Genomic DNA, 12801 nt, shown 5'->3' with positions numbered 1-12801 from the left:
GCTCCTTTGGGGCTGGAATTAAATCTCACCCTTGTTCCATTCCCAAGCAGTGGGCCCTGGGTGACAGAATGAATGAGCTGTCCAGTTAGCTGGGCTTCTTCTGCATATGCGTAAAGGCCTCCAGGGAAGGAGAATGTCCCATCCCTTGAATTCCTGGGGCCTGTTTCACCAGCCCTGCCGCAGGGATCAGAGGGACCTGGCACTTACTGAGTTGTCACCATGTCCCAGTCCTTCCATGCTCTTTTATTTGGTTCTCGCCACCTGGAAACAGGGTCTGTCACAGGTCGAGACAGCTGTGTGCCCTGGACACAGCTGGTCAGGAACAGGTAGCAGGACCCAGAGGAGGGAAATATTTCAGGTCTATCTTCAGTTTAACTTTAGACCCAGTTTCCTAATCCAGTTCTTTGTTGACTCATGCTAAAGATTTCCTGTAGCACTTCATATACCCAAATGGAGGAAGTATACCATCGGAGTGCTCTCTCCTGGTTTCCTGGTGTTGTGATGATGTTCCTAGGCTTTCATTTCTCTGTGTAGCCATTCATGACGCATCCATCCACTCAGTAAACACGAAACAAGCAGCTCTGTCACCATGCTAACTAGTAAAATATGATCAGAACATTCTCCATGTCCTAAAAGACAGGTGCATAAATAGTCAGGCTTTGCTCTGCAAGAATCATATATGCTGTGCTTTAACGCTGACCCTAGTGTTGTCTCCAGGACATTTATAAATATCTGCTAAGCTGAAATCTGACACATGGAAAATTATACCAGCAGAATGTATAAATCCGCAAACTCACTCAGGATTCCATTGGCCACTTGGTTCATGGATTGTTTCTGCTGTTTGGCTACAAGCTTCTTTGTTGAGCACTGAGTAAATGTGTCATGTGAAGGTCTTCATCATTGTGTCCCTTTTCTGAACACCAGCAGACTCTCTAGGTGAGGGCCTAAATTGTGTTTTTAGCAGAATCTAATTAGAAACATAAAGAGCTTTCAAATTTTGTTTCATTTCCTAGAATGGCTGGGCACCTGGTCTATGCCAACCTGGACTTAGGGTTGCTGAATACAACATGGTGTTTGCTTCATTATAGGGACCAAAGCCTATAAAAATGAAAAAGAGGAGGAGGTGAGAGAAGAAGGGCTGAGGATGGGCTTAGTAGCGCTTGGGTGAGGGCTGTAGAAGGACCTCTTTGTAAACTGTGAGCGTGCTTCTCTATCAGAATGTTTGAAGGCTTAAGACATGTCACTTCTACTTTAATGTTTTTCTTTCCCCCAGCCCATCTCAAAGGGAATAAACATTTTTTATTTTTATGCTTTTATTATGAAAGTCAAAGGAAGATTGCTTTGGGTGGGCTAGAGATATCTCCTACCTGGATTTATCTACTTATTTATCAAACACACATGCATGCATTGACTTGGTATAGACCCATTGAGACATTAGTCTCATTTATAAGGCAATGGTGTGTGTGATGATGAGTGCTTACGTACATGTTTATAATTATGTCTGAAAAGAACTGAGACCATGTGCTTTGAGACTCATGAGTTAGTCTTGCTTTTTGATTGGGGCCTGCAAAATATTGACACCCTTGGGCATTTGTGGCTCGAGATGAATCTCATTCCTTGAGAGTTACCCTGCTTTGTTGCCTGATGAGGAATGAGTTCCAAGTCACATAGCCTTGAAAAAATTACATTTCTTCTTCTTCACTTGACTAATTCCACAAGCATGTGGCTATATCATTCCTGCCAAATGGACGTCAAGTGTGCTGATGGTCACTAGAGAAACAGATGCGAATATACCACTTAAACAAGTACTGCCTGAAAAATGCCTGAGTCACATGACTCATCTTCAAATTTACAGGAACCCATATGCACATGACTGATTTGTGTTTTTAAAAATAACTTACCTCATTTCAGAAAGAATTCAAGTTGTTTAGAGGAAAAAAAGTTTTCAATAAAATAATGATATAATTGGTTCTCAAAGACACAGCAGGGAAATGCAAGTTTAGATAGAAAAAAAATAACTAACAACAAAAAAAGAAGTGAGTTGAAAGACCTAACATGATATGAAGTTTCCCCCTTAATTCTGATAATGAGGTAGGTAAGGGGAAACACGGTTACAACTTTTGGAATATTTAGGTAGAAGGCAGCATGCTGGAACCACCTTCCAAGAGAATCGCTCTGCCTGGGACACTGTGGGACCAAGGGGTGCAGATGGGCAGTGACTGCTTGACTCATGTCCTCTTTGGCCAACATGACTTGCTGACTTGGACACTCTTGTGCAAATCCCCTACACACTTTGGGGGAAGATTTCAAAGGTCTACTTTATTTTTAGTGATGCAGAAATTTGAGAAGGCTCCAGAATCGAAGGTGATCTTTAATACCAATGCTCCTGTGATGGTCGGGTCTACCGTTTCCGGTTCTGACACTCCACTAATGCAGTGCTTGGCAGGTAAGGGGAGGTGGGGAAACGGTCACTTGGAGAATGGAGTAGAAATGTGCTCTGCTGATGTCCACGAGACAAGCCACAGCAAAGCAGTACAGCTAGGACGGAGGCACGCGATCGACCCCAAACACTACAAGCCAAGTGACCCCAAATCACAATTTCATTGTGAACGGATGTATCTGCTAACTGCCAAGAGTTACACTTAACTTAGGGGACAGAAATAAGTGAACCTTTTTCATTGTAGAGCTATTTGTCCAGTTTGGACAATGTCTCTGGGTCTGGAGAGTTAGAGTTAGTAATAACAGTTACAGTTTTTTGAGCGAGTGTCTTTACAAGGATGACCTCACAATCCTACACCCGCCCATAAGGTAACCATTGTCATCCCAAGAAAGAGGAGAAAACTAAGGTACCAGGAGTGGGGATGACTTGTTCATCAACACAGAGGGAGCAAGGACAGGACCTACAGTCCAACCTGGGCTGTGGGCATGAATGCCTGCAGTCAGTCATGGCCTTCCCTCCTTCAGGGATGGCACCTGGTTTAGTTGTTGAGAACTTAACTCCTGAGTAGGAACCTGTTTCAGATATTTGCTCTGCTGTGACAAGCGCAATCTATTGTTGGTATCACAGATGCAGCACAGGCCTGACATGGAAGCAGAGAAAAATGTTTGCAGGACGAGTGGTGTTCACGGGGACAAGGGACAGTGCCAAGAGGCTAGCAGCACAGGCAGGAGCCAGTACTGAGCACATGAGCAGGACAGCCAGGGGTTACTTGTCCTGAGCAGGGGCACCGTGCACAGGCCAGTGCACTCACACCTTGGGACATGGCTTGAACGAGAGAAGATGCAGACTCGTGTGCACCGAGGCAGGGAGAGGTCCACCTGTCAGTAGCAGGAGATGGTCTGTCCTGCTGGCCAGGCACAGGTACTGAACACGCTGACATAAACAGGCCCCAATCTGAGCAGGACGATCACGTCAGGAGGCTCTAGAAGACCATCTCCCATCAGACGCAAGAGAGCAGGCAGCGCAGGACAGGTGAGGGTCCAGGTGTCCAGCATGGTGTAGTCTTCCTGGCTGCCATAGCGAGGCACATGCACCAGGGAGCTTAAACAATCAAACCGATTTTCTCACAGTTGTGGAGACTGGAATCCGAGAGCAAGATGTCCGCAGGGTAGTTTTTCCTTGGCTTGTGGACGGCCCTCTCTTCTCAGTGTCTTTACGTGGCTTTTCCTCTGCATGAATCTGTGTCCCAGTGTCCTTCTCTTGTAAGGACATTGGTCATATTGGATTAGGGCCATCCTAATGACCTCATTTTGCACTTAATTACCTCTTTGAGGAACTTATCCCTAAATATAGTCACATTCTGAGGTACTGAGGGTTAGGACATCAACATGGGAGGGGGGTGGGTTGATCCCATAACAAGCATCAAGATTTTATGGAAGGTCAAAGGGCCATTCAAGATGAAGGAAGCAGGCACGGTGGCAGTGCCGTGCGGTGTGGATGCTGGGGTTGGTGAGGGAACAGGGCTGGGAAGAAGGCCATGTCCCCTGGAGAGCCAGGCATCGCAATGGGCAGTAGGAGGGTGGTCTGCGAAACACCAGGTGACGTTGTGCTGGGCTCACGGTAACAGCCCCTATGGGGATCAGTGCTCAACCAGCCACTGCAGAGGTGCTGATGGTTCCAGTACCAGCTGGACTCTACCTGCTGTCTTGAGCGGCTTTGTCCCGGGCCTGAGGCTGAAAGCCGCCTGCAGTGGGGTCAAGGCCACTCAGGGGACAGGACAGGAGACTGAGGCCAGGGCAGCGGCCCAGGGCGAATTGCTTTCTTTGGGTTCTGCATGGGCCAGGCAGCGTGGGTATAAAGCACCACGCATTCTTAGCGCCTGGTTCATGAGGACGTGGTAGCTGCACTACCGTGGGGTGAGAGAGCCCCAGGAGCCATCTTCACCCGAGGCCTCGCAGCGGGCACAGCGTGGGAGCGTCCTGCTGGCGAGAAGAGAAGCCCTCAGCCTCCAAACACGTGCTGCGCCTCGCCCTGAGACAGGAGGCAAGACGGCGTGGTGGACAGAGCCGGGCAGAGTCCCTGCAATGCTGCCCTGCCACCACGGGCCATGCGCCTTGCCGAGGCTTGTCCCTCGTCTCCAGTCAGCTCTCACTAACGCAGACCAGCGTGAATAGCACGTGCCAGGGCCAGGTGAGGCCCATGCATTGTACGTTGCTTTTTTGACAATTTACTAATTTTTGTTTCTTACTAAAGCCTCGTATCCCTGATAAACATTAGCTGTATCCTGAGTCATGCATTTCACCCAGTTGAATGTGGCTCAGGTTTAAAGAACCTTTTAACTCCATTTACTCGCTTACTTAGTGAACCTTAGAGCCTTCTCTGTGCTGGGCATATGTACGCTTCATGCCTGCGGCACAAGCTGAACAAAAGCAGCGGGGTCCCTGTCCTCACTAAGTGTCGGGCCTCTGTGATGGGAGGGCACTCACTGAGAGCAGAGTGGCCACACCGCACCATCAAATCCCCGAGGGCCTGCCAGCCCTCAGAGCACAGCCCTGACTCGGCTGTGACCTCAGCGGACACCTGGATGCAGGTCCTCAAGGAGGAGTGGAGACTGGAGTGTTAGGAGGGTCCCGGAGTCAGGTGCAGCGGGGGACTGGCTGGGCTCTGAAGTCTGGCTCTGCTCCTGGCAGCTCTGTGACCGGGGTGGGGCCTGAACCACATGGGGCTGCTCTGGGTTCCTTGTTGTGGGTCGGTGACGGGGTCTCCCAGGCAGCACCAGCAGGGAGCGAGTGAGTGCCGGGTCTGCGGCCAACGCCTCCTGCGCTGTGCATGTGGGCGTGCGGGTGTGTGTCTGGGGGTGGCCTGAGGTGTGGCGTGCTGCGTGTGTGTTGGGGAGTGTGCTGGGGTGTGATGTGGGTCTTCAGGCGTGTGCGGCAGAAGGAGGGGGCGCGTCTGTCCAGCTTGACTTCACCTGAGAACAGGCGGTGACGCCCGTGTGCCCGCAGACTGTGCAGAGGACCAGGCCTGCAGCTTCCTGGCCGTGCTCGCGACGGGGTCAGAGGTCTCCTGTGATTTCTATGGTTGGACAAGTGACAACTTTGCCTGCACGACTTCTGGTCAGGTGAGGGGTGGCAGCTGTGGGGTGGTGATGCTTCTTGTCTGTCCTGGTCACACATGCGCTCCTGTCAGTCTGAGGGCGGCTCCCGGGACGGGGCGGGAGTGCTGGGGCTGACCCCCTGTGGCCTCTGTTCCTTCAAAGCCACGGCGGTGGGAGCTGAGGCTGCAGGCCTCAGGCTCTCAGGGTGAAGCCGTAAGGAGCAGTCATTGCCGAAGGGTCAGAGGAGGGCCTCTGCCCGAGCATCCACCCGCCCCCGGGCCCCACCCGTCGGAGGGCCTGGCTCCGTGTGCAGAGCCCCAATCCCTAGACGCCAGCGTTCCTTCCCGTTGCAGGAGTAAACACGCTTACGGTTTGAAAGTCTAAGAAGTTAAATAGTCATTAGAACCACACGAAATAGCTGTTCTTTAAGTTGAAGCTGGTAGAAAATTGGAAATTCTACATGGTACCCTCAATTTAGGATAGAAAGGTATCCAGTAGAAAGCCACAGTCCCCGGCCCTAATTTCCTAACTCATAAGCCCAGGGAAATCTCTTTTACTTTCCAATTTTTTATGGATTCTTCTAGAAAATGTCTACATATTTCTAAGAATGTTTTTGTTCAGTTATATACTAATATTTTATAATATGTATTCTTTTCTATGAGAATTTTATAGTATTTTTTTCTTCGAGGATTCTTTTTCCTCAAAAAATGTTTATCTTTCTGCATCTACATCTTAAAAATTAATCATCTTCTTCTCAGGGGCAGCACGCCAACCCGCCCACGGGCGTACCTTCTCTATTCACGTGGCCCTAGCTAGGGACACGTAGACTGGGGGCACTTGTGCAACAGCACCCGCACTGGGGCATCGCCTGCCCGTGTCCTGTGCTTGTGTGAGGATATGAGCACAAGTTACCTCCTGGAAGGAGCATGTGGCTGGTCCCTGGGTTTTAGTGCTCTTGAGCAGGGCTCTTCAGGTATGAGACACAGAGGGGCAGGGAGAGACTTGGGTTCAAATCCCGGCTCTGTTACTTAGCTGCTGCTACCTAGTCCCTAGGTCCCTCAGGTTCCTCACAGAATCTGGGTGGTAGTGGTCCCACATCACAGGACCTTTGTGGAGACTGAACTAGGGCTTACGTGAAATAGTTCACAGAAGGGTTCCTGCTGTTGGGGACCATTATTTTGACTGTCATTATTGCTGTTAATGTTATTATCCCTGTCAGGTCAGCAGGAAGTTCATCCTACCCCTATTGAGGCTCCTCTGCAGGGCCCTGTGTTCCTAGTGCTCCTAAGGCATGTGGGGGCTTAGGCGTTGGCTGTGACTCGTTGGTCCACCCTGAGTGTGGAAGCCCACAGTGCTGGGAGCTGCCTTCAGCCTCCCTGGCTCTGCTGCTTCTGGCCCAGGCTTGGGGCGTGGAGCGGACTCTGCCAAGGCAGGAGTCCCAGGGTATTAGGTTTGCTCCCTCACGTGTCTTGCTGACTCCTGCCCCACCAGCCAGGGCCACTGATGGAAGGGCTCCTGCTACTGCGGGTGCCCCCACTCGAGTGCCTCTCAGGCCTGCAGCAGTCCTTCCCTCTGTGCTCTCCAAGGCCCCTCCTGCCCGCCCCGGGGAGACACCAGGCTTTCCGAAGAGCCCTGTACCCACAGCTTCCAGCACGTCAGCCCAGTACCAACGGCTCCCACAGGGAACTGAGCCTGGCAGCAGGGAGGGGGAGGGGAAACAGAACAAAACAAATGGATGTAGTCAAATTTACCCCACCCCATCCACACGGCAGCACTGCTAAAAACAGGCCAGAAGAGAGACCACAGACAGCAAGAATAGCAGGATCTCTGAAACCCGACCTTAGCATTTCCAAGCTTCCGAACTTGCCCTGGAGAGAAGCTGTGTGCCTACAAGGTCTCCCCTGAGCTGACTCCTGCCTCTCGCTCCCTCCCCCATCCCTCCCTTCTCGTGGGGCCTAGTTCTTAAGAACACCTGTGGAATTCCAGGTCTCCATGTCTGCCATTTATTCTGCTTCAAACCCCCCATGTTTCCCTTGGCCAGCTCCTACTTAAACATCAGAACCTCACCCAGATTCACTTCTGGGAGACTTTCTTAGGTCCTACTTCTAATAAAATGTATCATTCTCCCCTTCCTTATTATGTCCTCTATGGTTACAAGTCTCTTTGTGGCGAACATTCTGAGTTGAAATTTCCTGATTACCTGTCTGTCTGCTCCAGTAGATCAAGAAAACTAAGGATCAGGTGTCTTTGTCCGAGGCCCTGGTGCCTGGCCACGGTTAGGGTTTGATACAGGAGTTTTGAATTGGATGGTAAGTACCACGGGGTGATGACTCAGCCTCTCTCCATTTCTAGGAGCAGGTTGCTTTGGGGAGCTCAAAGGAAGCCAGCTTTGGAAGCCTTAGGTGCCAGGTGAAAGTGAGGAGCGGCAACGATCAAGATTCTCTGGCTGTGTATCTGAAGAAAGGTGGGTTGATGAAGCTGGCTGGCTGGGGGCCTTCGTGGCTTCCCTCGCTCAGGTCTGGAGCTGGTTCCCAGCAGGGTGCATCTGGCAGGCAGCAGATATCTCCTCTCCTGACTCCAGGCACGGAGCCCTGCTTCCCTCCCGTCCAGCCTGTGGCAGGCTTGTCCCAGCCGCCTTCTATGATCAGGCAGTTGACCCTCCAGCAGCCGCCAGGGCTCTGCACATCATGTTCATGTTCATGTGCCTCAGATTCAGTCCTTGTCCCAGTCTGCAGGGGTTGCCGGTCTGATTCCTTAGGTAGGAATGAAGCTGCAGGCGGACCTAGTGCATATGTGGAGGGTCCTGGCACAACAGTGATTCCGGCCTGTGTGCCCTGGTGCCAGCCCTGGATGCAGCCTGTGCCGTGAGCAGCCCTGGAAGGTGGGCTCAGCTCCCTGAGCTGCTGCTCCCAGGTCTTCTGACTCAGCAGCTGCTCCTCTCCACCCTCTACGGACACCGGCACGCCTTTTCCTCCCAGCCAGGCCAGACCTGGTTGGGCTTCCTCTTCATCCCCTGGGATCAGGGATCACCTGCATTTGCAGAATGCACATGCATTACCTGGGGGACTAGTGAGCTGCAGGTAAACGAGGAGGTACAATCCATACCTGGGCTTCTCCAGCAGGCCAGCCTGGGCAGCCTAGGGAGGCCCTGTCTCCAAACAAAAAGAGCCGGGGTGTAGCTCAGTTTTTGCCTGGTATGTGTGAGACCCTGGATTAATTCCCACTACCAGAAATAAATAAATTACATTAAATAAAAAGAGCAGTGATTGGCATGTGGTAAATATTTGAAAAACGTGACCACTTTTCGTTCTTGAAAAGAATCACCTTTTGATTCTTGCTGGAAGTTTCCTAATGTCCTGAGCCTGTGACTGTGGACCAGAAGGCAGCCAACGGTGGCTGGAACTGGGACTTGGGTGGGAATGAAGGGCTGTCCTTCTCTGGGGTCTGCAGCCCAGGGAAAGTGTCCCAGGGGTCCCAAGGCTTCAGGCTTGTGCTGGGCACAGCTTGCAGCAAGTGCAGACTCTGCTGGGCCGGGCCCTGAGCCTCCCCTGACCTCCATAGCAGCCTGTAGCCTTGGCTGGGACCAGCACTGGTGTCCCCCGCTCTGGTCACCTTTCTCTTAAAGCCTTCGTTGTGACTTAGCGGAGAGTTTGCCCAGGGGACCAGGGTCTGACGGAGTTTGATTTCTCTGATCCATGGCCAGAGTCACTAGGATCTCTGCTCCAGGGTTGATTCTAATTATTTTTTACCCTCCATTTTTAAAAATAACAAAACATAGAATTATTTTCTAAAAATAAAAACTAAAATAAACAAGTAAACCCTACTAAAAATGTCCTTTAAAACCATAATTAGCCTTTTGTCACAGTTTTTAGAAACGCCATTGTATTTCTTACGTGTCGTTCTTTGGTTCTTTCTGCCCTCACCTCCTGGAAGTTTACACTTTGGGAGGCAGGCTCCAAGGGAACACGGGGAAGTCTCCTTGCTGCCAAACTAAATTAAGGGCAGGAATTAGTTGGCTTTTTTTGTCTTGTTTGCTTTTTCGTTTCAAGCAGCAGTGGTGCAGGGGCAGCCGCAGAGGCTCCTGCTGTACCCGGGCAGAGAGCGTCTGCCGGCTCAGTCTCCCTCCCTGTCGCGTCCCCTCTGCCCGCAGAGAGAGACACGGCAAACGTCTGAAGCTTTGGAAGTTTATTGTGCACAGTTCCTCTCCTACGCTTCTCTTACCCCTAGCTTCTGCGCACTCTCAGCTTCCCTTTTCCCAGCTCCTTCCACTCCCGCGTACTCCCTCCTTCCAGCTCCGCTCCAACTGCTGCTGCTGCGGCCGCCGTCGCCACCGTCGCCGCCGCCGGTTCTTCCGCTTCTTCCGTCCCTTCCTCAGCTTCTCCCCTACTCTCCCACCCACCAGGCTTATATACACTTCAGTCAATCAGGGGAGAGCACACGAGATAAACGCGGACAGCTGCAGGCACAGGATGGGTACACGAGGGGGGGGCATGCTCTAATCACATCGTTAACTAGCCAATCATTGGAATTCGCTGGTTGTTTACTGTATAGCTGGCCGCTTTTGGCTCAGCGTCAGGCGCCATCTTGACCATGTCTAAGGCCGGGGGCTCTAGAAACCCCGACAGATCCCCCTTCTTTAATATTAAACTAAGGCTCGGGACCGTGTCTGTCTTAGGCTGAGTGGTCAGCATATGTCCTTACCCGTCATCAGAGCCTGCAGAGCATGCTGCAGCTCCTGTCTTAGGTTGGTACACAGCCACCTCCTTCATTACCCGTCCTTGACTACCGATCCAGCATCAAGAGCCATACTAATGGGGGGCTGTCAGCTTTTAGGGCGGTCATGGCCTGATGAAAAATAATTTGATCTCTCTATTGGCTAGCTTGCAGATGCATGCCAAAACGAATGAAGAGAAGAAGGCCAAGGCAGAGGAGTACCACCATAGCTCCTAAGCTTGCCCACTGTTTGACAAATCTATAAACAGAAGAGGAACCTTATAGCCATATTAAATACAGAAACAATATACGTCCCAATGGAGTTACAATATGGGTAACACAAAGCAGCTCTCAGGGAATAAACGCATCCCAGTCCCAAAAGTTCTTGCAAGGCATCCACTTGTTCTTATAATGAGTCCATTCTCTGATAGAGTCTCTATAGTCTGTAAGGCTGCAACTGCATTCTCGGCCGAATGATCGTTGTTGTGGTTGTGTCAATGCTGCTACTGCAATGACTGTGGTGGCAGTGATCACGGCTGTTGCAATGTCAAAGCCTCTTCTGTTTCTTGATAATAGCACTGGCAATTCTATATCTGCAACAGAAACTAGGACTGGTAGGAAGATAGAAATGTGCAAATTGCACAGGTGGCAAAAGAACCATTCCAGTATTGTGAGAGATAGGACACAGTTAGTGAACAGTTAGGAGGTATTATTAGAAATGTTAGTTGGCAGAAACATAAAAGGGAGGAAATACACAAGCTGACGTAGGAGGAAAAGCAACATCATAGCTAGGGTCAGCAGAACGAGTTGCTCTACTCTGGGTCTGATTTGTAGCATGATTCCAACGGCAAAGTGCAGAATTTCTCCTGTTAAAGCAAAGAAAGGCTAGAAATATCCTTATCTCCAAAAGCAGCACAACCTGAAAAATCATCAGTAGAATTGACAGACTTGTAGAGAAATTGGTGAAAAACAGGAAAAGGAAGGATAAAAAATATGTTAGTCAGAAATGAAAAATATGGCCAGGCTAACAATGGCCCATAAGTTCCAGGTTTGCCTTTCCGTCTGAGTTTCTGTTATTGGAGGAAGGCTCAGGCTCGTCACTGCGAGGAGGAGCAGGATCACTTGCATGCTGTAAAACTCTGACTAGCCTTTCCGGAATCCAGACTGGAGTCTGTTGATCCTGTGGGAAAATACAAACAGACCCTCCCTCGGACCCAACGAAGGACTGGATCCGGTCCTTTCCAACAACCTGTCAGGATATCTTTCCATTTTGCCCATACTTGAGGAGTATTATGGGGATTATGATGTCGATCAGCTGCAGAATGGCCGTCCCTATCCAAAGTTAGGAAATTTAGAATGAAAAGAACTAAGTTAAGTTTATCTTTAGGAGACTTGTAGGAGGCTCCTATTCCCCCTTTTTGTTTATTTAGACAATTTTTTAAAGTAAGATGTGCTCTTTCCACAATGCCCTGTCCCTGAGGATTATAGGGGATGCCAGTGACTGATTGGATGTTAAATGTTTGTAAAAACAACCGAAAGCTTTTGGAAGTATAAGCAGGACCATTATCTGTTTTAATGACTTTAGGTATACCCCAGCCAGCAAACGCTTGTAGGCAATGTTGAATGACATCTTTTACCTTTTCTCCAGAATGAGCGGAAGCCATAATGACTCCTGAAGCAGTGTCTACTGACACATGTACATACTTAACAGTACCAAATTCAGAAATATGGGTTACATCCATCTGCCAAATATGGCCAGGCAGCAGTCCCCTGGGGTTAATTCCAAAGGATTGTACTGGGATTAAAGGAGCACAATATTGACAATTTTTTACTATTTGTCGGGCCATACATTTAGATATAGGAAATTTTCTGCTCAAAGTAGTGGAATTTACATGAAATTTTTCATGAAAGAGTTCTGCCTGTTCCTCTATGGAAAAAACAAAAATTGATTTGGTGGCCATATCTACCAAGTCATTAGCATTGGCCAAAGGTCCTGGTAAATTAGAATGAGCTCTAATATGTCCTACATAGAATAGATGTTTACGCTGTAGGATAAGGTTTTGTAGCGTAGTAAAATAAGAAGCTACAGTGGACATGGAAGAAATATGGGGTACCGTTTCAAGAACCTGTAAAGCGTTAACGATATATAAGCTATCAGATAGAAGATTGAATTGCTGATTATCTGCTAATTTAAAGGCTAATATTACAGCTGCAAGTTCAGCAACCTGTGCGGAGTTGGGTGGAACTATTATGGTATGAAGTTGTTTACTGATAAGTACTGCACCTACTCCATTTTTGGAGCCATCAGTAAAAATGGTTACACAGTCTTTAAGAGGCTGGACACTAGTCACTTTTGGAAAAACTATGGGAGTATTTTTACAGAATTGAATCCAGGGATGTTGGGGATAATGGTTATCGAACTGAGCTGAAGTGGTACAATATAATACTGACCAATCATCATCATTATTAATTAACCATTTAATTTGCTGAGTGGAATAAGGAGTTATAATAATAGATGGATGGATTCCAAAAACAGTAATGCAAGATTCTA

General features: G+C 49.3%; 1 protein-coding gene across 1 annotated transcript in view; it reads left to right on the top strand.

Annotated features, from left to right (window-relative positions):
- Window positions 1-12801, top strand: part of Tg (thyroglobulin) — a 222849-nt gene that overhangs the window by 54777 nt on the left and 155271 nt on the right. The window contains 3 exon segments of the mRNA XM_047522972.1: window positions 2330-2446; window positions 5446-5561; window positions 7890-8001. Of these exon segments, the coding sequence (XP_047378928.1) occupies window positions 2330-2446; window positions 5446-5561; window positions 7890-8001 (345 nt within the window).

The sequence above is a fragment of the Sciurus carolinensis genome, chromosome 1, assembly GCF_902686445.1.
Source record: "Sciurus carolinensis chromosome 1, mSciCar1.2, whole genome shotgun sequence".
NCBI lineage: Eukaryota > Metazoa > Chordata > Mammalia > Rodentia > Sciuridae > Sciurus > Sciurus carolinensis.
This window is presented reverse-complemented; position numbering and strand designations above follow the sequence as displayed.